At 44.2% G+C, this 27,883-nt stretch overlaps 3 protein-coding genes across 7 annotated transcripts; 2 read left to right on the top strand and 1 right to left on the bottom strand.

The window, feature by feature from the left end:
• The first annotated feature begins 4,311 nt into the window (after positions 1-4,311).
• On the top strand, positions 4,312-10,799 carry LOC141954538 (zinc finger and BTB domain-containing protein 8A-like). The gene is made up of 4 exons (XM_074894173.1): positions 4,312-4,430; positions 5,583-6,550; positions 7,038-7,207; positions 7,613-10,799. The coding sequence occupies exons 2-4, from the start codon at positions 5,611-5,613 to the stop codon at positions 7,943-7,945; spliced, it is 1,443 nt and encodes a 480-aa protein (XP_074750274.1). The 5' UTR covers positions 4,312-4,430; positions 5,583-5,610; the 3' UTR covers positions 7,946-10,799.
• A 3,290-nt stretch (positions 10,800-14,089) lies between these two features.
• On the top strand, positions 14,090-18,940 carry LOC141954535 (zinc finger and BTB domain-containing protein 8A-like). Of its 2 annotated transcripts, XM_074894168.1 has the most exons (4): positions 14,090-14,367; positions 15,491-16,479; positions 17,439-17,608; positions 17,875-18,940. In XM_074894168.1, the coding sequence occupies exons 2-4, from the start codon at positions 15,522-15,524 to the stop codon at positions 18,202-18,204; spliced, it is 1,458 nt and encodes a 485-aa protein (XP_074750269.1). In that variant the 5' UTR covers positions 14,090-14,367; positions 15,491-15,521; the 3' UTR covers positions 18,205-18,940. The 2 variants fall into 2 exon arrangements, with proteins under 2 accessions (XP_074750269.1, XP_074750268.1); XM_074894167.1 differs by lacking the exon at positions 14,090-14,367 and having other exon boundaries at positions 15,186-16,479.
• Positions 18,941-20,829: 1,889 nt separating this feature from the next.
• On the bottom strand, positions 20,830-27,832 carry ZBTB8OS (zinc finger and BTB domain containing 8 opposite strand). 4 transcript variants are annotated; one of them, XM_074894169.1, is made up of 8 exons: positions 27,597-27,832; positions 26,062-26,251; positions 24,604-24,628; positions 23,894-24,015; positions 23,581-23,663; positions 23,129-23,181; positions 22,833-22,869; positions 20,830-22,065 (listed from the first exon to the last, which is right to left on the bottom strand). In XM_074894169.1, exons 2-8 carry the CDS (start codon positions 26,147-26,149, stop codon positions 21,979-21,981), a joined length of 495 nt encoding a protein of 164 aa, XP_074750270.1. In that variant the 5' UTR covers positions 26,150-26,251; positions 27,597-27,832; the 3' UTR covers positions 20,830-21,978. The 4 variants fall into 4 exon arrangements, with proteins under 4 accessions (XP_074750270.1, XP_074750271.1, XP_074750272.1 ...); XM_074894170.1 differs by having other exon boundaries at positions 27,697-27,832; XM_074894171.1 differs by lacking the exon at positions 27,597-27,832 and adding an exon at positions 26,437-26,459.
• Between the last annotated feature and the right edge of the window lie 51 nt (positions 27,833-27,883).

Raw genomic sequence — 27,883 nt, 5'->3', positions numbered from 1 at the left:
AGCATATATTTTTTTCCATTTTTTACACAAAAGATGTGGGGCACTGAAGCACTCATCCCAGCTCTTTTGTCCCTGGTTCTGAGGGCCATGGGGTTGTTACCACCCTTGGTGAGAAGGACTCTCGCTGTGGGAGAAGGCAGGCAGGAGCGCAGGGCAATCAAGGGAGATGAGAGGTTGTCAGAGAGGTTGCTAATGATTTGGAGAGCATTAATTGTTTAGATCAAGGTCGAAGTCATCAATATAGATGAGCTGTACGCAAATATGCTCACAGTTTTAGGTGTTAAGGGAAGCTGGGTTGAAGATAAGAATACGTCTAACAAGTATTTAATTCTGTTGGTACAGGATTAGGATTTTGGGTTCCTAGAATAGATGAAGCTGCCGACAAGTTGTGCTGAGATGCTTGTACGGCTGCTGCCTGTTAACACTGCCATCAAATCTCAGACTTGCCCTAAATTGTAAGCTTTGTTTAGAAGATGGCCTGCTCGGTTACTGCTAGGTGTACTCAGATGGAAGAGTCCTCCCTGTACTCAACATTTTAGGACAGAGTATTGCGATTTCCTTTTCATTTTGAAAAATTAATTGACCTCCTGGTGACCTGGAGGCTGAACAACCATTTATGTTTGTACTAGAAGACAACAAGGCTGCAGCTCGGGCTCTTCGTGAAGACAACGGAACTACAGACATCGTGGGTGAGTCTATCGGCTCTGTCACGCAGAAAGCTGATGACAGTAAAGATGATGCCGAGGCAAATGAACTAAAGCCAAATATAAGCTGGCAGCATATTAGACAAAAATTGTCGTATCATTCCTAATTCATTTCTGGCTTATTCCTCAATCTCCAGACCGTGTCTGCGTAAGCTCTCTCATTATGACAGGGATATGGTCTTATCTTGCATACTTTGTATTCCTGGAGGCATTAGGTCCTGTAACCCTGAAAAGTTTCCTGACATGGAACAATTAGCAACTCGCCTATGAACTACTAAAAAATATATATTTTTATGTCACACAAAGTTTCTCAAAAGCTTTTAAGCAAACAAAATGTTCTCAGAAAATTTTTTCTTTAAGAGGTATAACACTATTTCAAAATCAACAATTTTTGCAAGAGCATGGATTAAAATTCCTGCTGTTCACATTTTCTCATTAAATGCATTTTTAGATCCAGCGCAAAAAAAAAAAGGCAAGTAATTAATTCCCCGAGTATGGTACGTTTCTGATCCAGTGGAAAAAAAATGCAGCTAATTCTTCAATGATAGAACAAGGAAAGAAATTGTGTTGCTTTAGGCCAAGGTTATATGCAATTTTACTTATATTTTCAAAATTTAAAATAAAACCCTTGGTAAATGCATATGACTTCACTCACACATTTGGGATAAATCCATTGCAACTCCAACTAATTAATCTTGTGAATCAGTGCATGTCAGTCGTTGAACTACGGTACTTCAGCTGTTCTAGTATATGCTCTTGAGTCTTCTTTGCAAGAAATATGACTATAAAGTCAGAAAATATACTATAACTGAAGTCTGTGATTTCTGAGAAACATTTATTTTAAGGAAAACTGAAATCTTTTAACTGGTGTTACTGTTAATTATATTTGGTTGCCAAAACCCAAATTTACGTTAATAATTTTTGCATCAGCACTAACAATGTCATTTTTTAAAAAATAATTTGTAAGTTGTTCTCTGAAAAGCAGACTATTAGTCGTGCTTTGCAACACTGCTCCTGTTGCTGGGAGAAGCACCTCCTCCACAGAGCTGCCAAGTTTACTCTCATTGGATAAACACTCCAAACAATATCTCAACTTCAAGTGGAACTTTCTTGGCTAGAAACAGCAACTCTAAAATTTAGAAATACAAACAACTAGATTGAAGAACTAAACACATTTCTGGAATCAGTGGATTGTCTGTGATGTATTATTGTGGAAAACTGGATGAAATCAGTATGAAAAAGACCGAAGTCTGCTCCGTGGCCGTTCCTAGCTGCACTGCACAGACTCCTGGGCAACGTTGCTGAAGGACTCTGAGTAAAGCACTTGCAACATCTTTAAAAATTCTAATTACGCTACTCTAGATACCACTGCATTTTTTTTTCTACTTTTTAAATTCTATTACCTGTTCCTAGCAGATGGAGAACCCTTGAGGTTCTATTAATATCGATACAAACTACCAGCAGAGCACCCTCTGATATACAAGTGAAAGCACCAATTACCCGAAAAGTTAGTGAAATCAAACAGAGCCATTTTTTACAAATAGTTCTTTTCAAAAGGAAGTTTTCAGCAGATGAAGTAATCTGGGCATGGATCTGAAAAAATATGTAGAACGTTACATAAACTGAGGTGCTACTTAGTTGAACTGACAGGCAAAATCAGACTTTAGAGGAATGAATTCAAACAGTATTAAAACCCGATACCGCAAATAAACCTTCTGGCTTATATTAAACAATTGTTCATTTGTTTGTCACCTTTATATCTCAATACCAGAATCAGTAGTTGAAGGTTTATGTTAGTTGGCAATAAACTAAATTCTATGAAATTCCCTAACTCAAGATTTTTGAGTTAAAATCACTTGCTCTGTGGAAGAATACGACAAGCAATTATTTTTACCTGGATACTCTTCCAGTCTCATACAAGGTATGACTTGGGGACTTCTGAAGCACAGAACATTTCTGTATGGAGCTCTCCAGCCTCTCTCATGACCACGTCTACTACAGCCCTGCACCACTCGCCAACGTTTCGCATCCACAGCAGCCGACGGCGAGCGGTGCCAGCGCCCAACCACACCGTGCAAAGACCCGCATCCTCCTTGCTCTGCCCCTGCCCCTGCCAGCTCCCTTTGCTGTCGCCTTCCGCTTACGCTGGAATCAGCAGTGAACAATCAGTCCATAGTGATCCTCTCATGATTTTATACATTTATCTCACCTGCTCCATTTGTTTTCCTGGCTCGGACATCTCTCACTCTACCAACATTTGTACAAAACTGTGCCAGACTTTTATCTTTTCTCTTTCCCCTCCCTGAACCATTACAGGTTCCTGTGTACACTCTTTGAGATGAGTGACCCCGGGGCTGTGTACAGCATTCAACATGCAGGTGTGTGCTATTAATTAATGGTAATAAAGAGCTGTGAGAAGCTGGGTGCTAGGGTGGGTGTTGCCATACCCTGAAAGGGGAAGGACAAGGACAAAGATACTAATGGTCCTGTGGGCTGACTTTGGAATCAGTTCTGCTAATACACTCTTTAGACCTTGGTGTTAAAAGCAAGATAAATTACATGAAATTTGCAGGTGATGCTGATCAGAGCATGACTACGGACTGGCAACGCGGTGTGGCTGGAGAAGGCTGGTCAGTTGTGGGTACATAACGCCGAAATGTGTTCAGTTGATAATTAACACCGTTGCCCAGTGGACTGAAAAGATTCATGTGAAATACTGTGTAAATTCCAGTGGTTTTCATGTTCCAGAATGATTAATTTAAGATGGTCAGGTGCACACAAGCAGTATGGGTCTCATGAAAGATTTTAAAAGCGTGGCCTGCGTTTGAAAGGAGACGGAAGTTACAGAACTATGGACTTTTATTAAAAAGGGGGAATTAAGCTGGTGAAAAATATTGTTACAATATAAGTAGATATAAATTGAATATGAATAAATGTATATGATATACTGGGACAATACTTCTCACTATCAGAGGAAGGAGTCTTTAGATGTCCTTCCCATTTTGCTATAGTGAGCAAAGGAACGTAGATTGTGTCAAGATGGAATGTCTTAAGGTTGTGGAAGGGAAAGCTAAGAAGGACGCAAAGGATACGGTTAAGGCAGAATGGCTCCCATGGGAAAACAAGTATTTATGAGAAATAACTGGGGTGTCAAGAGCACGGAAAAGACCCTGGTGGCAAGAACAGGAAGGAGAAAGACACCAAACTTCCAGTGAGAGAAGGTGAGCGGTTCAGGTACTGGGATTTGACATGGGGTTTTTTTCAGAAGGTAACAGATAGGAACAGGAAGAAAAAGATGTTACATCTCCTTCTGAGGAAGCTGCAGGCGCGTTAAGGAAGGATTTGGGTCATCAAGGCCCCTGCTATAGATAAAGGTGTGAGAAGGAAGCATCTAGGGCATCACATCCCCTCCCGGGCAGCCTGTGGGTGTGGGAAGAGGCGAGCAGCCCCGAGCGCAGGGCGAGCAGGCCGAGGGAGCCGCTGGGCTGCGCCTGCAATCGGTGCGTTGCCCCTTTAATTGTGTCCCCAGCCCTCGGGCGTCTCTGTCCAACGCCCACGTCAGCAAATACCTTTTGTTTCTCTCACGTTCGGGCTTCCAGGGCTCGGGGCTGCGGGAGGGACCGGCGCGTCGCCTTAAGCCACCGCGAGCCCCGACGCGGGGCCGGGGACCCGCATCCACCGCCCGCTCCCCTCGGCTCAGCGGCCGCCGCCCGCAGGACCCAGCCGGTGAGTGGCGGCTCCCGCACGCCGGGCAGGCCGGGCTGGGCGTTGGGGTTCGGGGGGCGGAAACGGCCCCGGAGCGAGCCGGGGCAGCGAGCGGCGGCCCGCGGGCTCCGCAGGCTCCGCAGGGCGCCGGGGCCCGTGTGCGGCGGCCCGGCGGCAGACGCCCCCCGGCGCCGCGGGGTCCCCGGGCTGCACGGCGTCCTCGGCGGGCGCCATTTGCAGCCCCGGGCGCGGCAACAAAGGGCTGCGCGGGAGCGGGGGGCGGCGGGGGCGCGGCGACAGGGGCCGCGCAGGGGGGCGGCGGGGGCGCTGCCAGCGCGGGGAGGCTGCGGGCAGCCGCGGCGGGAGCGGCTCGGGCCACGCCGGGCGCCCGGTACCGGGCGGCAGCAGCAGCGGCGGCGGCGTGGCGGGAGCTTCCCGCGGGGCGGCAGCCGGGGCTCCGCTAAGGCGGGCGGCTCCGGGCTGCGCGCCCGGCCCGGCCCGGCCGGGGGGTCGGCGGGGGGGGAAGCGGGCCCCGGCCGGAGCGCTGGCGGGCGCCGGTGCTGCGGGGCCGGCGGCGGGAGCGGGGGCGGCAGCCCGGGCAGCCGGGAGGCGCCTCCGCGCTGGGGCGGGCGGGTCCGGCGCCGTCGGGCGTCCCGGGCTGCCGGGGGCCGAGCGACCAATTCGGCCGGGCGGGCGGGTGAGTGACGGCGGCCTCCGCCAATGCCGGGGGAGCCCGGGCCGGGAGGGCTGCGGCCGCCGGGGCTCTGCCGCCGGGTCCCATTTCTCGTCCCTTCGGCGGCGACGGCGGCTCGAGCCCGGCCGGAGCGGGGCGGTGCGGGAACGTCGGCTCCAGGCACGGGCACGGGCCGCTCCCGCGGCTGCCGGAGGGGCCTCGTCTCGCTGGAGAAGGTCCGAGGGCCGCGCAGCCCGTCCCGCAGCCCTCGGCAGGAGATGCGCCGAGCTGTAGCGCACGCGTCTCGGCCGGAGAACCTCTACTGATTCGGCTTTTTCATCACTTTTCTCCTAGGAGATGCGTGTGCATCTCCTAATTTACATATATTTCCATAAATCAGTGAGATTATTTGTAAAATTATCCGTAAAATTGGGTCTGACATCTCCAGCCGAGTTGCACGACGCTGAAGTCGAGTCTAATTATTTTCTTTATTTTTTTAGAGCGACGCTTCATTTCACCTTTTCTGGAATGGAGATTTCTTCTCACCAGTTTCACCTCTTGCAGCAACTAAATGAGCAGCGCAGACAAGACTTGTTCTGTGACTGCAATATCCTGGTTGAGGGAAAGGTCTTTAAAGCACATCGCAATGTGCTGTTTGCCAGCAGCGGCTACTTCAAAATGCTCCTTTCGCAGAGCTCGAAGGAGACGAGTCAGCCGACGACAGCTACTTTCCAGGCATTTTCTCCTGACACATTTACAGTTATTCTAGATTTTGTGTATTCAGGCAAACTGTCTCTCACTGGTCAGAATGTGATCGAAGTCATGTCGGCTGCGAGCTATCTGCAGATGACCGATGTTATCAGCGTGTGTAAGACGTTCATTAAGTCATCGCTGGACATCAGTGAGAAGGAGAAGGATCGGTACTTCAGTCTGTCAGACAAAGATGTAAATTCCAACGGCGTGGACCGATCCTGCTTGTACGGCGCTGGCTGGAGGGCAGAAAGCAGCCCCCCGCATTCGCACCTAAGTCCAGACCAAGGGACATGTATGATGGGTGGAAACACTTGGAGCAATTTCAGCTACTATCCGACTTCTCAAAGAAATGCCCAGCAGCAGCTGTCCAAACACGAGCAACGGCAGGATTCCGTAAAGAAATCCCGGCACCTGGGACTGCAGCAACCTTCTGACATTCCTCACTATAAATCAAGCAAACTGGAGGACAGGGCGGCCGAGCCCGCTGGCCACATTGCTCAGTCTGAGGAGCAAGTTCAGATTGAAACAGAAGTTGAATCTCCTCACGTGGGATACCAGTACGGCCAAGGGTCTGACGTGATACCGAGGAGCTTGGCTGTGTCACAGCAGGAGCATGAATCACCCCGTTCTTCTAGTAAATCCAAGTCTTCAAAAGCAGATGAGCAGTACGCCAGCATGCCCTCGATTCTGGGCGTCATGGGAAGCTGGACTGAAGGTAAGAGTTAATTTTAATGCTGTAGGTGCACAGTCGTCTGCGAATCGCCTGTTCTGTCCATGAGAAAACTCCAAACAAGTGTACAGTTGCCAAAAAGAAATCTGTATTGTCCAGGAATGTAAGTTTGGAAGGTTTAACTATTTTTTAGTAATTTTGAATTACGGAAGTACCTGGTTTATTAAAACTAGCCTATCAAAATACACATTCTTCAGTGTCTCTACAGCTTCATCTTGCAAATTTAAGTTGTGATCTTTTGGGATATATTTAAGCTCATTTTAATATAGCTAACGGTCTACTCCTTTTCCTTTGTTGCATTCCTGTGTAATTTACAGGAAAACACAAGATCCTTGTGCTTGAAAAGACCTGTGATAATATTTTTTTTAATAAAAGCAACTTGCTGTTCCACTCATAGAATGCCTTTTCCTAGAGCATTACGTGACTAGACATGTTACGACTTAATTTTTTAAATCGTATTATTTTCTAACAGATGATCTGCCCAGGATGAGGTTCAAGTGCCCATTCTGCACTCACGTGGTGAAAAGAAAAGCAGACCTAAAGCGTCACCTTCGCTGTCATACAGGAGAGCGCCCTTACCCTTGCGAGGCGTGTGGGAAAAGATTTAGCAGGCTAGATCACCTAAGTAGCCATTTTCGAACAGTATGTATTTTTAGTAACTGCATGATTTGTTTAATGTGTAAACGTGCCTCAGTACAATTAAACACAGTACAAGTGTATCTGGTTGATATATTGACTCCCGTAAAGAAGAGGTAATAGAAAATTAATCTGGTTTTGTTGAAGTCAATTTGAAGCATAATTTGCATGAAAGGGGATGAATTTCTTTGTTAATTGATGGCTTGCGAAGGTACTACTCTATGCAAGTCCTGTAACAGAGCTGAAGTGGGCGATTACAGCGCCTGTGGTGGTTTCATTTTTAATGTTTGATGACTGTCTCAAAATGAGTTAACGCTACCATCTGGCGCTACTCCAGCTCTACTTTTTGTCATCTTAAAACACACTTCTTTGCGGATACATTATCAATTCTATTCATTCCGATTTTCCCAGATTCATCAGGCTTGTAAGCCTATCTGCAGAAAGTGTAAACGCCACGTGACTGAGCTAACGGGACAAGTGGTCCAAGAGGGGACGCGACGTTACAGACTCTGTAATGAGTGTTTGGCTGAAGCGGGCATAGACAGTATTCGCATTGACTTGGAGGCTGAAGCACCCCTTGAATTTCCACAGGATGGGGATAAGGATTCCCGGTGGCACTATGGGGAAGACAACAGATCTGATGTGGAGATTGTGGAGGATGGGTCAACCGATTTGGTTATTCAGCAAGTTGATGACAGTGAGGATGAAGCAGACGAGAAGGAAGTAAAACCAAATATTAGGTAGTTGCAAGACAAGAATTGGGAATTCCGTGTCAGAGGGAGAATGTACTGTCTTGACCATAAGCCCTCCACCAGCCTGTTGTTAATTGTACAGAGACACACTGGTTTCTCTTGAACAGGTCCAGACTTGCATGTATTTATGGACATGCTGTTGAGTCCATTCTGAGTTTTGTTATCAGAATACCCATACTTTGCTTCATTAGAAAGAATCCATCCTTAAATGAAATAATGGATGAACAAGGAAACTGGAGTTCTATGTGGATAACTTTTTATAGTAGACAATGGGTCACTTCTCAAAACCTCTTTCAAGGGAATGAGGTCTAAATACATTACAAAAAAAAAAAAAAGTCACACAGCACTGTAAATTGCCCACTTTTTAAACTTGAGAGATGTGGGGTTTATATGTAATATCATCTGATGATAAACAAATACCCCACACAATATAAAGAAAACATCTCTTCAGTATTCAGAAATGAAGATAATCTTTCACAAAATTTCATGAAGTCTTCATATTATGATAAGGAAAAAAGGCAGCTAATTAAGAAAAAATATAAGAATGTTTTAGCACATTCGTCTGGAAAAGCACTTTCTTGTAAAATTTATTAGAATAAGCAGAATCTTTAGCAGATCTTTCACTCTAGACCTATTTCCTTACAAGAAAGTAAACACATGAATGCTAGTCCTAGTCAACACATCAGAGAGAAAATGATTGCAAATATGGATCATTAATTGATGCCAGTAGATGTTTTTATTCATTCTGATAATTGGGAACTCAGACTGGGCTATGTTTTAATAAGCATTAGTAAAATACTCCCTTTTTTTTTTTTTTTAAAACCTCTCAAAAGTGCCAGACTGACAGGACTGGTAGCCCTGCATCCACAGCATTGCCAATGGCAGTGGCAGTTCTCCATGCCAACGTGAAGGAAACAATCCTTACAAGGTTACTTTAGCTGTTGTTTTCTCTCTTTGTCCCCCGTTTTATTTGCCAGTAACAGTGGCAGAACAATTTGTACAGTATATATACTATATCATTAGAAATGGAACTGATGAGATCTTCCATCTGAAACCATTGACTACTCTTGTTTGTATTGACCTGTACTCAATTTAAACTGATGAGTTTTAAGATGGAGTCATTATCAATTTATATATTCCCAAAGTCATTTGGTCACCAAGTGAACATACTTTTAACCTTTTTCAGTCTGTACTATATGCCAATGAGAACAAGATGTACGGGAAGTTCTAGACATTTTATTTGTGTAATCTTACCTACAATTAGACTACAAGAGATGAGATGACTAATGGTGAAGAAAATTTACTTCTTTAACAAAATAAGCCACTTTGTTTTGTTACTTAGTGAGTTTATCTTGGCCAGCACTGTAAGCAGGAGAGAAGTATGCTCCTGGGGGGCTTTCACCCTGCATTTTCTTAGACAGACCTGAGTATTACTACAGTCTTCATCCTGTGATCATTGAACTCAATGGCTATAGGCTTAGAAAACTTTTTTTTTTTCTTCTTTACAACTTTGTAAGCATGTTTGGCTGAAACCCGGGATTAATTACAAAACAATCCCATATATATATACTATATAACCTATTTCCCAGGGACAGCTAAAAAGACATTATTTTATTTTTATTTGTGTAAAAACTGTATAGCCTTATTAGTATCATCGTTACCAGAGAGTGCAGCATTCTCATTCCAGGCTGCAGATGGCCAGCCTACAGGTCTCTTAAATGACAGCTCAAGCACTTCCTACTGAGTTCACAGTGTAAGCATTAAGCGCCCTTCCCCTCAAACGTGCCAGGCTGTCAAGAAGCAGCCTGCTTGTATGTTCTAAGGAGGCAAGAAGTGGTATTTTATTATTCCTACAAAAATTATTGTCCATTGGCTTAGACTTGGGGAGGGGGATGGTGGGGGGGGAACTTAAAAAACTTTCTGATGACCCATATGAAACCATCTTTTCCAGACAAGACTTACACTTGCCTCGGTTTTATGTTACACTTTGGTCAGCAGTCCACAAAAATGGACTTGATGTGAAAGCAGCTGGTTAATTTCTTGGAGCTTATTACTCCTAAAATGCATATTATTAAATGGCTAAGAAACATTCCTGAGCAACCTTAACTAAATCAAATACAGAACAAAGAAATACATAAAAGAATATGGAATGAGTTTGATCAAATTTCAAGAGAAAATGCTTGCTGAAATCAGTTTTAATAGATTTTTCCGTTTCCCTTTACATTAAACAATATGCACAATAAATTCTAGGTATCAGTGCCTGCTGTCCCAGAATACAAAGTGGCTGGGATTAGTCTCTGTGTGTGTGTGGGGATGGATTAAGGGGAGGGGAAAATAAAGTGTCACTCTAGGCCTGAAATCTTAACTGCCAACTGTAAAGGTGAGACTATTAGGTGTTTCTGTATACTTGGGGGCGTTTTTAGAAGCAAAGGGATTTTTGGATCAATACCTAATCTAACTAGATACCATAAATCTAAGAATACTGAGGACCAGATGCTTCAGAAAAAGATGTGAAGTGGCTATAAATGGGCAAATGGAACAATCTATCCATATGAAGACATTTACTTTTTAAATATAGGCAGATTAGTTGTTGATTTGCCTGGCAAATAAGGGTTTTTACTGTTTTTATATGATATTGTTATTCTCAGTAGCATAACTAGATACCTGTAGTGATTTTTAAAGTCTCTTATTAAGCTTGGAGTTTTAGCTCAAGACTGCGATTCCCACAGGTCAATTATGTTTTGGATTTTTTAAAAGGTTACCATTTTTACATTTGTTACCTTAATTTCCGTTGCTGTTCCCTTATTTTTGTATTGCAAGACAAGATAAACGTTAAGTGCCTTCTATTTTCTACGTCCCTCATTTTACATAGCCAGTCATATATTTTGCTTGGTTTTGTCTAAATGAAAGTAATCCTGTTTGTTTTGTTTTCATCTCCTTGCATTGCCTCTGATGACTGTCTTCTTCATATTTCTGTTAGGATCACCTCCCACTCATTAGCAGAAGGAGAAAAGACCATACAGGGTTGTTCCCACAGAATTTATTTTACCTGACAGTAACTGTGTTGCTTTTTGAACTTTGTCAGGTCACAAGCAGGACACTTGATTTTATCTTTGAATGCTAGAGGAGGCTGTATAGAACTGTATTGACTTCTGCTAATACCAATCCATTCAGATTCTGTTTCTCTCCTGCCTCTGTACACCAAATCACAGTTTGAGAGGTTTAAATTGTAGTGCAGCATTGAACAGGCTGTTCAGAAAGCAGCCTCGGAGGTGGTCGTCCATGAAGGTGTTCAAGACTTGGCTCAACAAAGCCATGGCTGATCTGATCATGATGTTGGTGCTGGCCTTCTTCCCGTGGGAGGTGGGACTAGAACATTCACAGCTCCCCATGACCAACAGTTCTATGATTCCTCTCAAATTGTTTTTGCCTCTTTTTCCTTGTACATTCATGTTGCTTTGAATGCTCTTAAATACTGCTACTTAATGCATGTTTTGATTATTCACTGGTTTTCAATACCTCATTCTCCTGTCATTTCCTTTTCCATTCCCTGTTTCATCTGACTAACATTGGAGGGTTGTCCACATCAAGAGACATTCCTCTTGTATAACGTGTCTTTCCGTGTGGTCCCAGTGTCTTTGTCCTTTTTTCTCCGCTGTCTGTCCTTTTGTCACTGAAAGCCTGACTCTTTTTGCTTGGCTTGTGTTTATCGTTGTATTCACAAAACCACAGTCAAGACGGATTCATCATCCTCTGTTTAGTGTCTCACCTTTAACTATCTTTATTTTCTGACAGCTATCTTGCCATCCTTTCAAAGGTTGAAACACTGAATTAAAAAACGTTTCTCTTTCCCCCTTTTCAGGTATTGCAGAACTCTACCTGTCACATAAACCTATGACTTTTGTGATATATGATTAGTTTTTCTCCTTCACATCATATCCCATTTTTTCATTTTCCATTAAATTATCTAAACTTCTGTATTTACCATCTCAAACAATGACACTTGTCCTTATCTTAAAGGTTCAACTGTTGGGTTTGGTTTTTTCCCAAAATTAATAAAATAAAAAAAGCAGACCCCCCAAAACCAACCTCAGAATGAATCTCCCTTTCCAACCTTTTCCTATAGATTCTATTCCAGTTCTAAAGAACTGAGATGAAAAAAAAAAAAAAGGCAAAAGTACTGATTTACTGATTTAGTGTGAGTTTTGAAAACATCTGTAAGCCCACAGATCTCCAGCGGAGGACTGACACTGACCACTACATGTATCATCCTTCCTTTACTCCTGGCTCTTCAGAAGAAATGCTCCATCCTTCAGGATTTTGGGATCCCTCTCAATTTTTCAGTGATAACTTAGAAAAAAAAGTATCTCTGTTGGATATAAAATTATGGTGTATACTACATTTCTTCCCTGAAGCATCTGGTCACCGTCAGAGGTTATCCCATTACCTAGCCATGCCAGTGCCTACTCTTCTTGTATTTTGGTCTCTTAGTCTGCAGAAATACTTGGCTCTGAACTTCAGATAGCCTACACGAGCTAATAGCACAATCTCCAACCACATTCATTATTTAAATGGACCTTGATTTAGCTGAAAAATGCCTGACCTACCATCTGGCTACAGCTGAGTCAATGACTGTGCCCAGATCCCAGGACTGACAATCATCAGCATCTGTCAGCATAACAACAATGCTGTAGAGTTCAACGTCTATCGAAAACCTTAACGGCTGAGGGCAAGCACAGTCGAGATTTGCGTTAAGTGAGGATTACAGCTAAACTAGTTTAGTTGAATTTATCCTAAAAAAGGCTTTTAAAAATTGTATTTTAATCGAAGCCTTGAGGCTAAAGATAGCAGCAGTCAGACTGGAATAAGCACATGCGTTTAGGATGAATTTAATGAATTTACAAATTCATAAGGAACTGCTTCAGTGGACTGCTAAGGCCAGTATCTGTGTGATCTGGTCAAGCTGGGACTGGGGACTTCTAACCATTTGCAAGGTAGAGAAATGTAAACTATAGTCTAAAAAGAGTTCAAATAGTTAATTCTGTATTCCTTTTATTGTTTCTACATGAATAAGTACAGCAGAATTGTAAGAGTAGTTCAATATTCTAGTACAGACATTCCAACACTTGCTGCTTGATTTTTCTGGAACATCTCAGGGAAGTCAGAAGTCAATTTGAAGGTTACTATTAGTTGGAAGACAGCATGTACAAGAAAGAAACAGAAAAAAATGTCCCTAATTCTGGCCAAAAGGTTGAGTTTTGAAGAAAAGGATCATCCAGACTTTCAGTGTTTCCAGTTAGGTATAAATCTGTACCAACAGTCTGTATGTCTGTTCAGTGATGGGTATAATTTGATAAGCTACTAAGAAAAGCTTATAATACCATTTAGTTAAATATTTTCTATACTGTTTAACTTAAAAAACCTCCCACACTGCAGTTAGCACAACCTTTCATCGTATTTAACTCTTGAAATGCAGAGGGGCATCTTATTTGGTGCATCAAGAATTTTAAACGTAGTAGCAACACAGAACAGAACATTTTCTAAGGGAAAACTGGGAGGAATGGCAGGAAAAAAATTTCCGTGTCTTGGTTTAGCCGTTGTAGTAAATTAAACACTAATGAAGTTCTGTGCCACACTCTGAGCTGATGCTTTTTACTGTGCAAATGGGAACAGTTCTTTCACCATGTTCAACGTGCGCCTGCTTTGAGGAGGGGACTGTGCCAGATGACCTGCAGAGGTTCCTTCTCAGAATTATTCAGTGTTCTCGAGGAACAAGATTGAAAGCGTCTCATCTTCTGACAGGCACAAAATTGAAAGTGTCTTGTCGTCTAATGGGCATCCTGATTTGATTTTCCACACAGAAGGGAAGAAAAGGACAATCTGCCATAGCGCACTGCTATTTGCAGTACTTTGGTTTAGGATTATTTCCATCGTTTGAATACAAAACTTCCCCGTTATAAAAACGCTGCTCTATTGAGTGACTAATATGTCCTATGGCACAGAACTACAGATATTTCCCACTTCGGTGGCACCTTCTTTGCACACACAAAGATATCGAGACTGGCCTTTAGCAACAGCAGCGCATTGTCTGTGGGCCTCCCGGGCAGCCTGTGGGTGTGGGAAGAGGCGAGCAGCCCCGAGCGCAGGGCGAGCAGGCCGAGGGAGCCGCTGGGCTGCGCCTGCAATCGGTGCGTTGCCCCTTTAATTGTGTCCCCAGCCCTCGGGCGTCTCTGTCCAACGCCCACGTCAGCAAATACCTTTTGTTTCTCTCACGTTCGGGCTTCCAGGGCTCGGGGCTGCGGGAGGGACCGGCGCGTCGCCTTCAGCCACCGCGAGCCCCGACGCGGGGCCGGGGACCCGCATCCACCGCCCGCTCCCCTCGGCTCAGCGGCCGCCGCCCGCAGGACCCAGCCGGTGAGTGGCGGCTGTGCTGCACGGGTCGGACCGGGCGTCGGGGATGGAGGCGGGTAGGAGCGGGGCTGCGGCGAGCGACGGCCCCGGCCGCCGGGGCCCGTGTGCGGCGGCTCGGCGGCAGCCGCCCCCCGGCGCCGCGGGGTCCCCGGGCTGCACGGCGTCCTCGGCGGGCGCCATTTGCAGCCCCGGGCGCGGCAACAAAGGGCTGCGCGGGAGCGGGGGGCGGCGGGGGCGCGGCGACAGGGGCCGCGCAGGGGGGCGGCGGGGGCGCTGCCAGCGCGGGGAGGCTGCGGGCAGCCGCGGCGGGAGCGGCTCGGGCCACGCCGGGCGCCCGGTACCGGGCGGCAGCAGCAGCGGCGGCGGCGTGGCGGGAGCTTCCCGCGGGGCGGCAGCCGGGGCTCCGCTAAGGCGGGCGGCTCCGGGCTGCGCGCCCGGCCCGGCCCGGCCGGGGGGGGAAGCGGGCCCCGGCCGGAGCGCTGGCGGGCGCCGGTGCTGCGGGGCCGGCGGCGGGAGCGGGGGCGGCAGCCCGGGCAGCCGGGAGGCGCCTCCGCGCTGGGGCGGGCGGGTCCGGCGCCGTCGGGCGTCCCGGGCTGCCGGGGGCCGAGCGACCAATTCGGCCGGGCGGGCGGGTGAGTGACGGCGGCCTCCGCCAATGCCGGGGGAGCCCGGGCCGGGAGGGCTGCGGCCGCCGGGGCTCCTCCGCCGGCTCGGTGCGCGGCCCCGCCGCGCCTGGCAGAGGCTGCGCCCGCAGCCCAGGAGTCCCGGGCGCGGAGTCTCTCGTCAGCCGGGGCGCTCCCCACGGCCGGGGGCGGGGGGCCAAGTCCTTTTCCTCAGTCTGAACCGTCATCTTAGTTCTTTTATCTTCGTCGATGTCATCTTAATTCTTTTAGATACGCAGGAATCCTGCCAAGGCGTCTTTTCACCTCTTTTAGAGTTGTTAAGTTTCTTCTCTCATGTTATTACGCGGGGTAGGGGCTGCAGGGCGTTTGGAGATTTACCGGGAATGGGATAACATGCACGACATTCCATTTTCAAAAATAGAGCTCCTCCTTTTAAAATAGGATTCAACAACATTGATTTAGGCGGTCATGGTTGTACTTTTTTTTTTTTTTTTTTACTTTAGGAGCAAGCCTTCCTCTTACTCCCTGACTGGAATGGAGATTTCTTCCCACCAGTTTCACCTCCTAGAGCAGCTGAACGAACAACGGAAGCAAGACTTGTTCTGTGACTGCAATATCCTGGTTGAGGGAAAGGTCTTTAAAGCACATCGCAATGTGCTGTTTGCCAGCAGTGGCTACTTCAAAATGCTCCTTTCGCAGAGCTCGAAGGAGACAAGTCAGCCAACAATAGCCACTTTTGAGGTTTTCTCTCCAGAGACTTTTATGGTTATCCTGGACTTTGTGTATTCGGGCATATTGTCTTTAACCGGTCAGAATGTGATCGAAGTCATGTCGGCTGCGAGCTATCTGCAGATGACCGATATCCTCAATGTCTGTAAGACATTCATTAAGTCCTCACTGGATATTAATGAAAAGGAAAAGGATCATTACCTCAGCCTTTCGGCCAAAAGTACAAACAGTGAACCCGCCCATCCATCTCTTTATCGGTCGAGAAGGAAAGCAAAGAGCAACCCCAGGCGTTCCTGTTCGATCCCGGATGACAAGGCTAACACAGTGAACGAAAACTCCTGGAGCAGTTACAGCAGCTACCTGTCCTCAGAGGTGATTCTTCAGCGGGCAGAAACGCAGCTATCGAAAAGAGGCAGAAAACAGGGCTCGACAAGAAAGCGCCGAAAGCACCTCGGGCTGGCCCAGACCCGTGATTTTGTGCAGTATAAATCAAACAAAGCTGAGCGGGCCAGCGGCGGTTGCAGCGCGGCAGATTCCAGCCACATGTCTCGGGTTAGAGAGGAGGTTGAATGTGATGCTGAGAATGACACTGATCGCGATGATTACGGATATAATCACGAATCGGAAGTGATACCGAAGAGGTGGTCTGTTGCTCAGCTAGAACAAGAACTTTCAAGAACTCCTGAATTCATGGAATTAAAGGCAGAAGAACTGTACACCTCAATGCCCACAATTTTAGGTGTAATGAGTAGTTGGAACGAAGGTAAAAAAATACATATGGTTTTGCAAAGTTTGTCTTTATTTGGAAGAATTCAGATGACCTTTTGGAGAGAATTTGTATGGCTGCAGGAAAAGCAAAGTGATGCCCAGAGTTGCAGATTATTTTCTTGATCTACTCAATTGTTAGAATCTGTTAGATCTACTCTGTCAGAATGAGAGACTTTGAAACCAGAACAGGGCCTGAGAATTAGAATCAGAGAGCTTGACTCAGGTATTCTGTAAAGTTAAAACATGCCAGATTATTTGGACCCAAGTGCAGTTTAATGAAGCCTCAAGAGCTGTCATTGACTTGGGCACCTGAAGGACTGAATTTCTCTTGTAATATCCCCAATACTTGGCAGTAATAGAGGCATTCGACCTAAACCCAACCCAAGTCCTTCATAAGAGAAGGTCCTGTCATTGGCAGGACGCTGCATTTCCCTTAAGGTCCAAACCAGCCCAAATTTCGTGACTGTTCAGCCACACTACAGCATCTAAGTTCTCGATGGACTGACGGCACGTGCCCGAGATGGTGGACTAAAGGTGACAGGTGTATTCTTACGTGCATTCCCTTGGAAACTCATGTACCTGTATTTTATTATAATGGCATATTTTTAAGACTTTGGGCATCCTAGTATATTACACAGAGATTAGAAATGACAAAGCTATGAACCGTTAGCTGATGGAAGAGTCAGATATGATGACTATATGCAATAGCTAAGTATTTATGATCATCTGTATGTCTAAAAAATACCCTGAGTAAGAAAGAATACACAACCTGATGGCTGTTTAACACGTTCAGTATGAAATACTGGGTTTGGCGGATTCTATTTTGTGATTTTTTTCCTATTTAGTCACAGACCAGAGGAAAAATGAACTGCTGCTTATTTAAGCTGAAAAATAATCAAACTACTACATAGACTACTGCTATTTGACATTTTCCCTTGTATTTCTCTGTAACAGATGACCTACCTCGGATGCGATTCAAATGCCCTTTCTGTACGCACACAGTGAAGCGACGCGCAGACCTGAAGCGGCATCTTCGGTGTCACACAGGGGAGCGACCGTACCCGTGCGAAGCGTGCGGGAAGAGGTTCACCCGACTAGAGCATTTACGTAACCACTTCCAAACGGTACGCCATTTCGGTGGGAGATTCAGCCTAGAAAAAAAACCACAGGATGTCACTGGTACCAGCTGCTTGGTCATTTCCAGAACTAATATCAGAAAAGCTTCCTAGCTGCACATCAACTTTAATTATTCATTCTTTAAATTGGCAAATTATACTTTAGATTTCATTTTTTAGAATGGTTCAGTGAATTTTCTTTTTCTGAAAAAAAATTTTTTTAAAAATCTGCTGTTGGATGAACACTGACATTTTCAAATTTTAAATCTCTTTAGATACATCAAGCTGGCAAACTGATCTGCAGAAAATGCAAGCGTCACGTAACTGAACTAACAGGATGTGTTGTTCAGCAAGGAACAAGACGCTACAGACTGTGCCATAAGTGTCTGGCAGAAACTAATTTTGACAGCATCCCTGATGATTTAGATGCAGAACATTCTCCTGTCTCCTCCACGGGAAACAAACATTCGAAGTGGGCTTTGGAGGAGGAACAGAAATCAGACGAAGAGACAATGGAGGAGGAACCGTATAATTTGGTTGTCCGACACGTTAACGATGATATTCCAGATGAGGTAGATGAAAAGGTGAAACCAAATCTTAGGTAGATCTATTTGTGTATTTGTTACTGTTGTATTCCAGATTAAATTACTTGTGTCCTACCAACTATTACTGGCTTACTACTTTCATTTAAATTAAATCTTGCTAAAATTCTATTCTGAGAGGCAAAATATGGGCCATAAACAAGTTGTTTTGTACTTAGAGACATGCAACAGTGTAACTGCTTCTGAATGTCATCCAGAAAGTACCTGTTATCTGGAAACTATTTAGAAGAATTTGTTTATATTTCATCAAAGACTTGCTCAGAGCTCCTGTTCATAATGAAAGCGTGAACCACTTTACAGTTCTACAAAGATTCAATATTATATAGACGTTTAAAAAACAATAATTGATTAATTTGCTTTGGAAAAGTCTTACTAAAGTAAACAGCTAAGAAATATAAAACACATTTTTGTTGACACTGTAATTAACATGTATATACACATCAGAAACTTCATGAGAAAGGAGTAAAGAAACCAAGTGGAATTCTTCCTGCTGAAGAACCGATCTATGAGAACTTTGTTTTCTGAGTGAGCTTACTGCTTCTTATTGTTCAGAAAAGCATGATTAGTTTTAAAGAATACACACAGAATACATACAGAGTAGAATAACGAACAGAGCATCTGTAGTGCACTTGGGACAGTCTGAGGTTGCCTTTTCAGATATGCAGTGTTTTCGTACTCTGAATTTTAAAGAAAGATACACTAACGTGGTTCCAAGGAAATAAAAGTGCAATCACTGAAAGTACAATTGTCAGGTTTTTTCCATTTTTTTTTCAGGACTGGTGCAAGATTTGGTTAAACTCCTGTCTGTCTTATGCCAAGAGAATAAAGAGGACAAGTCCCTTTAATTTCAGTGGCACACTTGTGACTTAGATCGTGGAGCTACTTTAGAAAGATCTTCCTTTTCCTATAAATTTAGGATGCTTAACAGCTGCTTGACAGCATAAAAACATTTGTTTACAAGGACAATTTCCCTTAGAGTTTAAGCAACTTTTGTAATTCTGGAGTCTCTTCAACTTAGTAATCGTATTTTTTTCCCAGTCATTTGGGTCAGAGAGCCTCCACTTGCTAGAGAAACTGAAAATGCTCAGTACTAACATAAAAAAATAATCTCAGGGAGAATGTATAGAAAAAACATTCTGCCTGAGAGCAGAGAATGGCATTCCCAGTAGGTACTCTTGATAAAGAACCACTGTTTGGTCTCATGTCTCATTTTATGCTGTGTTTCCTTTCCTGTTAGCAGAATCTGTAGCCTGAGGTTACTGCCAAGCAAGCAAAAATTCCCTGTAGAGAATTTGAGAACAGCCATATTGATTCACATCAAGGTTCTCCCTGTCTCCAGTAGTTGCCATTACAGATACCTAGGGAAAAGTGAGAACAAGGCAAGCCTGTTTAGTAATTCCCTAATGCTCTCCCAAGCTCCAGCCATTTTCAGTTTAGGGCATTTTCTTAATTTGGGATTTGTACATTTAGTAACCACCAATGCACATCTTTTCCAAGTACTTCACTACTCTACCCATAAACTCATCCAAACTTCTTCCATCAATAGAATCCTTTGGCAAATGCCTCTACAAGTCGAGTATAACTGTGAGCCCCGTCTCCTTTGAATCCACTCTCACATCAACCTGATCCCACAGAGATGCACACGAACTCACTACACAACTTGCTCAACTAACACCAAGACAAGAAGGGTTTCCAGTTCAAGCATGTTTTTTAATTAACCGCTTTCAGGTAGTTAATTGTCTCAGTAGGCCCCAGCTCAGTGAGAGACTACAGCCAGCCACAAGGCTCCCGTAAGGCACTGGGAGAACAGGGCTTACTTACTGCTAGCTGAAACCTGTCGCTCACACAGCCGTGAAAATGGAACCAGGCGAATTTAAGGCATGTTTTAGAGTAAGTACTTAATAAATATTGGAAAAAAAAAAAAAAAGATTACTAACACTTACTTAGTTAATTCCAAATGTTTTTCTAGCAAGTTCCTGTCAGTATTTCTAAAAGCAGAGCACTTTACTGTGTTACTACAGCCTGTGACTGACACAGAACACCTCGGCACTTCTACAAAGTTAGAATTTAACTACATGAATTTCTCTCCTCCCGCCTCCCCAGCGGCGCCCGCTGCCTCCCCGGGCTCTGTGGAGAGAACAAAGCCCCTCAACTCGACGCCTGATTGGCTAATCCCATCACCTGACCCAGCCAGCCAATGAGCTGTCAAAGCCGCAGCTGAGGGGCGGTAGGCGCGCGCTCTGCCTGGCTGAGGGGCCGCCCGCCCGCCCCGCCGCTGCCCGGCCGCCCCGGCGCTCACCTCCCGCCGGGTCCGGGCGCTTCGCCGTGCCGGGGGGGGCCCGGGGCCGTTCCTTTGGAGGAGCAGCAGCCGCCCGCTCTTCCTCAGCAGCACTTGCTGTGTCTGGCCTGTCACCGTAACAGGCACGTGCTGGAGCCCTGGGGCTGCTCCTGAGGATGGCAGAAACCCCAGCGTGTGAAAATCGTACTTGTTTTTATACTATCAAATAGGCTTATCATCATTCTTATTTACAAAAAAATCCGCTCACCTTAGCAGAGAACAAAGCACAAATGTAATTCGTTGGTGTTAAAATTCCACTGGCCAAAATTACTCACACACAAATCCATTAATTCTTTCAGTCCAAGTTTTATTTCAGCATTGAAGCCTTCTCTAAGAGGGATTTTATCCCTCGGTCTTTACAACATGGAAATAAAACCAGATCTGTTTAAGACGACTTTACAATAAAATAAAGATGAGAATCTACCTCTGGTTGTGAGGCACTTGTAGCATTTACAATAAAAAAAAGGAGGTTAGGCCAGCGCTGACCATCCCTCACAGTGCTCCTCTCACACGGCACATAACGCACATTTGCTGTCCTGTGATTTAAAATAAAGCACACTTTTGATTACTTCTGATTAATTTGCTTCAGTGAAGTCCATGATCCTTTGACATGAAAGGATTGTCTGTATTGTCCTTTCTAATAGAAGATAGGGAAACTGATTCAAATCATCTGCTTTTTCTAGAAGAGAATTAGCTTTTGCAAGATGCAGTTGGGCCTGCAGAGTCTGCTGCGTCCCCTTCCACCACAGCAGCAAAGCTGCCTGATTTGAGAGTGTAATAGCTGCTATCTACATGGTTCCATGCTGTAGGATTGCATGTGGAGATTTATTTACAGCAATTCAGCACCACCTGCTGGCATGACTTTTTTTTTTTTTTTTAACTTTAAAAGTAGTCTAGAAGGTGTGGTGGTTGTTTTTTTAATTGTTATACTTTCTTAGGTGTCTGTTGAACAGTCAGAATTTTTTCTACATTAAATGCAACCTGCTGCAGATATTTTGGACCCTTTATATAAGATGGAGGAGGGATGTCACTTCAAAATTAGAACACTTAAATCTCCAAATGAAATCATGTAGATTACCATTATCTCCTGCCACCCTACAAAAAGATAGTATTTTAGCTAGCAGCTCCAATGATTTATCTATTTAGTTTATACAGCACCTAACACATGTATCACCCTTAACAGCTGACTCCCAGCATTCCTAAGAGACTTTCAACCCCTACAACCCTTTCTCCTCAACAGCTAGTTCTTTTTCTCCTGGCAGGTATTTCTCTGTCTCACTATCCTCAAGTCAAAACAGAGGCTGACACTCCCCACAATTATTCCCTTCAATTTATGACTTGAACTGGCCAATTCCTTAGTTACTTCCACAGGGATTACGGTTTTCAAGGGACTTTTGCCGGCCAATGACAAGTATCCACTTGACCACACTTTTCTTGCTTTAAATATCAATGATGACAAAGACTTCTGGCTTTTCCTCTTCACAGATCTGCATTGCTGAGTAAGTTATGGCTTTGACCTCTGTGCCCTAGACAGAAAAGACACAAAAGCATGGATTCTCTAAATTACATCCCTTGTAGCAGTTTATGGTAATACACAGCACTTACCACCTTCTACAAATGCTATCCCCAAAAAGCTGCATTTCTCCCCAAAAAAGCTGTATTAGTTACACAGTACTTATCACCTTGTACAAATGCTATCCAGTTGAATAGTTTTTCTCCCCAAAAAGCTGTAACTGTATTTGTTCTGATGAATAAGAAAGGTGGCATAAATGGCAAGGACTTGGCCAGGCCAAGTAGTGAATAAGTGATTCTTCCCTTATTTTATTGCCTCTTGAATACTACAAATTCCTCCTCTTACCTCTGACAGAACATCAACATTTGCTATGCTAATACTGACACAGCTAAAGAGCTGGTGGGGAGATAAGGATTTGCTTCTAGCAATCCTTTAGTGGAAAAAAAAAAAGCAGCAAAAACTGACTTAAGCAAAAAGCTGTGGTAATAGTGTGAAACCCAAACCCACGTACACATTCTGAATATAGATTGGTTTACTGAGTTATCAGCACCACAAAAAGGAAGCCAACTGTTGAGTTTTGCTAGTGCTGAGGAAGCATCAGATGTTCAGGTCAACAGTTTCAGGAATGCATTCACCAAAAAAAAGCAGAAAGTGAGATCTTTAGTATCTGTGATACCAGACATGTTTATACTTGGATCTCTTGAGAACTTTATTAAAGACACCACACCTGCCCATCCTACCCCTAAAATGTGAAAGATGTACAGATGAACCACTGCATACCTGAGGGTGTTTGGGTAAAGAGAACTCTTCTCCCCACCTTTAGAGTCAAAAAGAAGAGAGGCGGTTAGAATTTTGGTAATATTTGCCAAATATGATAATAAGTTTCATTGATGAGCATAGCACAGTGAGATTTTCATTTAAAGCCTCAAAGGAAGAAAATAAGAAGTCCACAATCCACTTTATAGAAAGCATCAGTGAACTCCAGCACATCACAGTATTTCAGAGTGATTGCTCTGAAGGCAGTATGTGCATTTTCAGTGAAGATATTCATTACTCAGTTGATCATTTAAGCTCACCCAATTGATCTTATTTTGAATTGCATTCGGTCGATGTAAAGCACTTTCACCTCCTGCAGAGAAAGCAAGAGGAGAAATATGTCAGTAACATCTTCTGTCTTCAGGCAGAAATTCTCAGTAAATCCCATTTACAAGAGTTATATTTGACTGTTTAGATGGAATCTAAAACCAGAGAATCTGAGCATCCTGAAAGAGATACCCTGCTACTTGGAACAGAAGGCAGCAGAGCTGCCCCTACCATATACTAGCAGCTAATAATTGGTTTATGGTAACAAAGCTTAACAATTTGTTTCTCAAGTCTTTCTGCCCTGGTATTTTCAATTCTCCACGTGTAGTGCTTAAGTGATTTGTTCTGCCCCTTTTTTTTCCTAAGTAACATTGCATTCAGAGCTGGTTTTGTCAGAGAAGAGCCTCGACCTACAAATGGAGAAAGATCAAAACAGAACACTTACCCTGGGTATAAAGAACTCATTAGCACTGAATTTATACAGCCACTCATCCAAGAAGTGGAAGAGAAGAGACAACATGTCGTGTCCTGCATGGTTGAAGCAGAGAAGATAGTCAGTTGATTGTCTCAGCAAGAACACCCAAATGTTTTTAAGAATACGTCAGATGTACAGCTTCTGCACTATTCGAAGATTCAGGTTAGTGATACTGAATTAGATTTTAATTAACTGCAACACTATGTGTAAAGATTCAGAATTTTGGTACCCTTCTCCCTCAGGGTTCATACAGTTCCAATATAAAAACTCAACGCAGCTTTACCTTCTGCCTCTACCTCTATTGTATCCACAGGTTCCACGGTCTCTGTATCAGTCATGTAGCCAAACATGGCCATAACGCACTGCTCAAATGCTTCTTCCAAAGTGTCTCCCCAGGCATGTAGCCTAAAAAGACATGAGATAATTCACCAGACCATAACAGAAAAAAAAAAAAAATCCCAAAATATTATGCAGGTGAGCAATCAGAACACGAGAATCAATGCAGAGGAAGTGAATGAACAAAAAGACTTGCTCTTCTATACCTACGCATTTGGGCAGATCAGAGAGATTTTCATTCTTGAGGTTTGTGAGAAGAGTTTCTTGGGAGAATATGGAAATTAAATGTTTTACCAGACAACAAGAAAGTTCTTTCCTAATATGGCTAACTGATGTCTATAAAAAATGGACTACTCAGAAAAAAATTGGTTTAAGGGGAAAGAGATTAAAAGGAGATTTCAAAACATATTTCCAAATAACAGAGGTTTAATCAGAAGCACGATAGGAATATTACATTAGAAAAGAAACCAAACATGTGGTTCTATGCTCTCCCAAGAGCAGAAACAAAGTAGACCATCAAAAAATCCCAGTGTGTGACATTTCATAGTTCCATAAGGTGTACATCTGCAACAAGTCTTTGACAGTTACTCCAGATTTATAGCAGTGTAAGAAATAATCAATCTGTCATACTGAGAAATCCCAGCTGCCCATACTTACTGCACATCTGCTGTGTGATCCAAATCTGAGAAGGAAGGAAAAAGAAAAGACATGACATCACCAAACATATTTTTAAAATCTGGATTAAAAAAAAGGAAATCAGATATTGTTGTTATAACAAGAACTTTTTGCATTCATTTTCAGATGTGAAACAGTGATAATCTATTTTCTAGTATATTAGAAAAAGTTAGCACAGGTGGAATCTTGGATTATTTCTGCCAAGTGGAAAACCAGTGTTTAATGCAATTATGTCAGTGCCTTACATGTACAGTACTGTGTGCAAGGTATGGCTGTTGTAACACAACAGGCTTCTACAAGTTAACTGCAATAAAAAGACACTTCAACCAGGAGTAAAGAATTTTTGCTGAAGTCTGCAGGGCTGAAAACCATTCATGTCGAGGATGAGATTGGCAAATATTTCCAGCTCAGTGAAGAAATATACCTGTCCACACCCAAAAATGCCCATTATGCAAAAAGGAGAATTAAAAAAAAAAGTATGTAATACAAAATAGAAGGCAATCTTCACTAATAAGGTAGGATTAACATCCCAAGCGTGTATCAAGTTTTACATGAACATCATTTATTCATTCAGAGGAACGAGAGAAATGCAAAATTATACCAGGTTGGCAGAAACAGAGCTAACTTGGGACGTAAAATAAATGCCACACCATGATTGCTCTGACTGAAAGATTGTTCTGATGCTGTTTAGATCCTTCACACACTATTAATGGATTCTCAACAACAGTCTCTAAAGCAAACAAATTCCAGTGGATGTAAAAGAAGAATAAAACCTCTTCCAGTTATGGAAACAGCGTGACTATTGTAATAGGTCACCATATTTCTGCACTGCTATCAAATAAAGATCTGAACGCATCCTAAAAATATATATATTCGAAGAGAGTAATAGACACTGTCCCTACAAACAGACACGGCTGAAATAGAAAACAGACACACGGAATGGTCTCCTGTGAGCGCCTTAAGCTAGCCCTTGGGCTGCCACCCACTTGCTTGACATGTTCTTAGAAGACATTCCAGGGGTGGGGAAAGGGAGAGATAATCATCTTTTAGTAGTGCATGTAGGAGAAAAAACACCACACAGAAGACCAATACACTCTTGAATGTCTCTCCCTATGTAAGAGAGAGAAAAATGTACTGCCTTGTTAAGAAATAGCTCGAAAGGGGAAAGTTTTCCAGGTGAGACTTAACTAATTTATTTCTATCATGATTTCTTTAGCACCCATAGCAAGAAAGGCATTCATCTGTGACAAAGAAAACTGTAGACATCTTGTCTCTATTAATTCAACTACAGACACATCCTACAGTCTAAACACATACGATACCAGCACATTAAGAAACCCCACATGTGCCTAAAAAGCATATCCTGCTCTCTTCCTGCTCTCCCTCCCCCTCACGGCTGCAGTCACACAGACGCTGCAGCAGAACGTTAAAACTACTCACATTCGTATTTCTTATTGAGCGGTGGGTATTTGGCTTTGATCGCCTTCTGCTCCTCCGTCAGGTTGTAGTCCCTCTCGTCAGCTGCCATAGCTGCCGGGCTTGAGCAACACTCACTCACTTCCTGGTGGTAGGAAACATGGCTGAGCTCCGCCAGCAATCCACCCTGCCAGCCTTCCCCTCCGATGCTGCCCTAGAAAAGGGGAGAATTGCCGCTCAGTTCAGTTTTTCACTTGGTAACAGTTTGGTAACACTTGTACACAGCCTCAAGTATTCAAAATAGGACACTAAGTGCATGTTATTTAAGTTGTTTGCTATCAAAACTGTCACTGGGAGACAGGGGAAGTTCAGAGTTCAATCCCACACCCCTTGACTCACGCACTGCTACGAGTTATGTTCAGCCCCTGAAGTCAATCCTCACCCAAAGCGCAGACTTTGGCCTTTTTGGGGAAGAACATGTTTCTTCTCCTTGCTCTGTACAACATCAAGCATTTCATTCATCCTCAAATAATAAAATACAGTAACAATGAAAAATAACAAAAATAGCGGTAAAGCAAATTAAACTTTCACGTTTCAGGTAACTTCTACTGAATTTTACAGCTACATTACACAGCAAGCTGAAGTATGCATTGCCTTCAAACCCCTACAAGTCTTTTAGGACTTTTAGGACTTCCCTTTAGGACAGGGACAGTATTTAAGCTGTCAAAACCTAGAAGCATGTGCATGGGAAATAGGACTGTCACATAAGTGCAGGGTTTTTCCTGCATTCCTTTCCTTGCAGAATTTTTTTTAATTAAAAAATTAATAATTTTGGTTATTTTTTAGTTAAAAAAACCCCAACCAATGAACTGTATCAAATCCCCATTTAAAAGTCTAATCCTCACACCAGACTTTAGTAGTTGCTGTTTCTTGCAAGCTTTCATTTGTAAATCCAACACACACTGGAGAACCTGATTAACTTCCGGCTAATTAATTTTCCTCAGATAAGGCCTGCCCAGATTTCCAGATATAGTAGCAATTCTCTTTATTTTTTTTTGTGCCTAAGATTTATCCATAGCTGAGCCCAAGACTTCCCCAAATAATGCAAACGATAGATTTATAGCTAGCACGTAACATCATCAAGATGATTTTTAAACAGGAGTGAGGTTTAGAAACAAGACTACCCAGGATTTACAGTTTATATTTTCAGGTGAGCATCTACGTTGCAAAGAGAAGTCTGAAATTGAGAAGCCAGTGCTCCTCTTCAGGAATAAACCCAAATGAACACACAGTTTGATTTTAAACCTGTTCAGCTCCGACTGTGGATGGTCAGACCCGGGACTGATCACCCCGGGTTACCCTCAGCAGGCCGATCAGAACCGGTCACGATGATTTTAAACCACTACTACAGTCAGCACTGAATTAGGGAAAAAGGGAAGCTATTAGTGATGACGGACAACTAATAACCCAAAGGCAAGTTGAGGATACTCCCAAGGTTTCTGGGCAGCCCTGTGAGGAGGGAGGGCCGGGAGGCCCAGGCCTCGGCCCCACACACGCACCGATCCGGTCCGCTCCGCTCCCGACACGCTCTGCCCACGGCTGCGACGACCGGAGGAAACCGCGGCCACGAGCCTTCCCGCTCCCCAACCGGGGCCTCACCCAGAGCCGCCCCCAGCCGCCTCAGAGCCGCCCCTCAGCGCGGGGCGCTGCCGCTTTAAGACCGAGCGAGGGGCGCGCGCCGCCCTCCCCTTCCCCTCCGGAAAATGGCGGCTCCCAGGGGAGCTTCAGCAGCGCCCCCCCCCCCCCCCCCCGCGCCGCCTTCTTCCCGGCCGCCCTCCCACGTGAC

This window comes from Strix uralensis, chromosome 25, assembly GCF_047716275.1.
Source record: "Strix uralensis isolate ZFMK-TIS-50842 chromosome 25, bStrUra1, whole genome shotgun sequence".
In the NCBI taxonomy this organism is placed as follows: domain Eukaryota; kingdom Metazoa; phylum Chordata; class Aves; order Strigiformes; family Strigidae; genus Strix; species Strix uralensis.
Note: the sequence above shows the minus strand (reverse complement) of the source record. Positions and strands in the feature narration are given on the sequence as shown.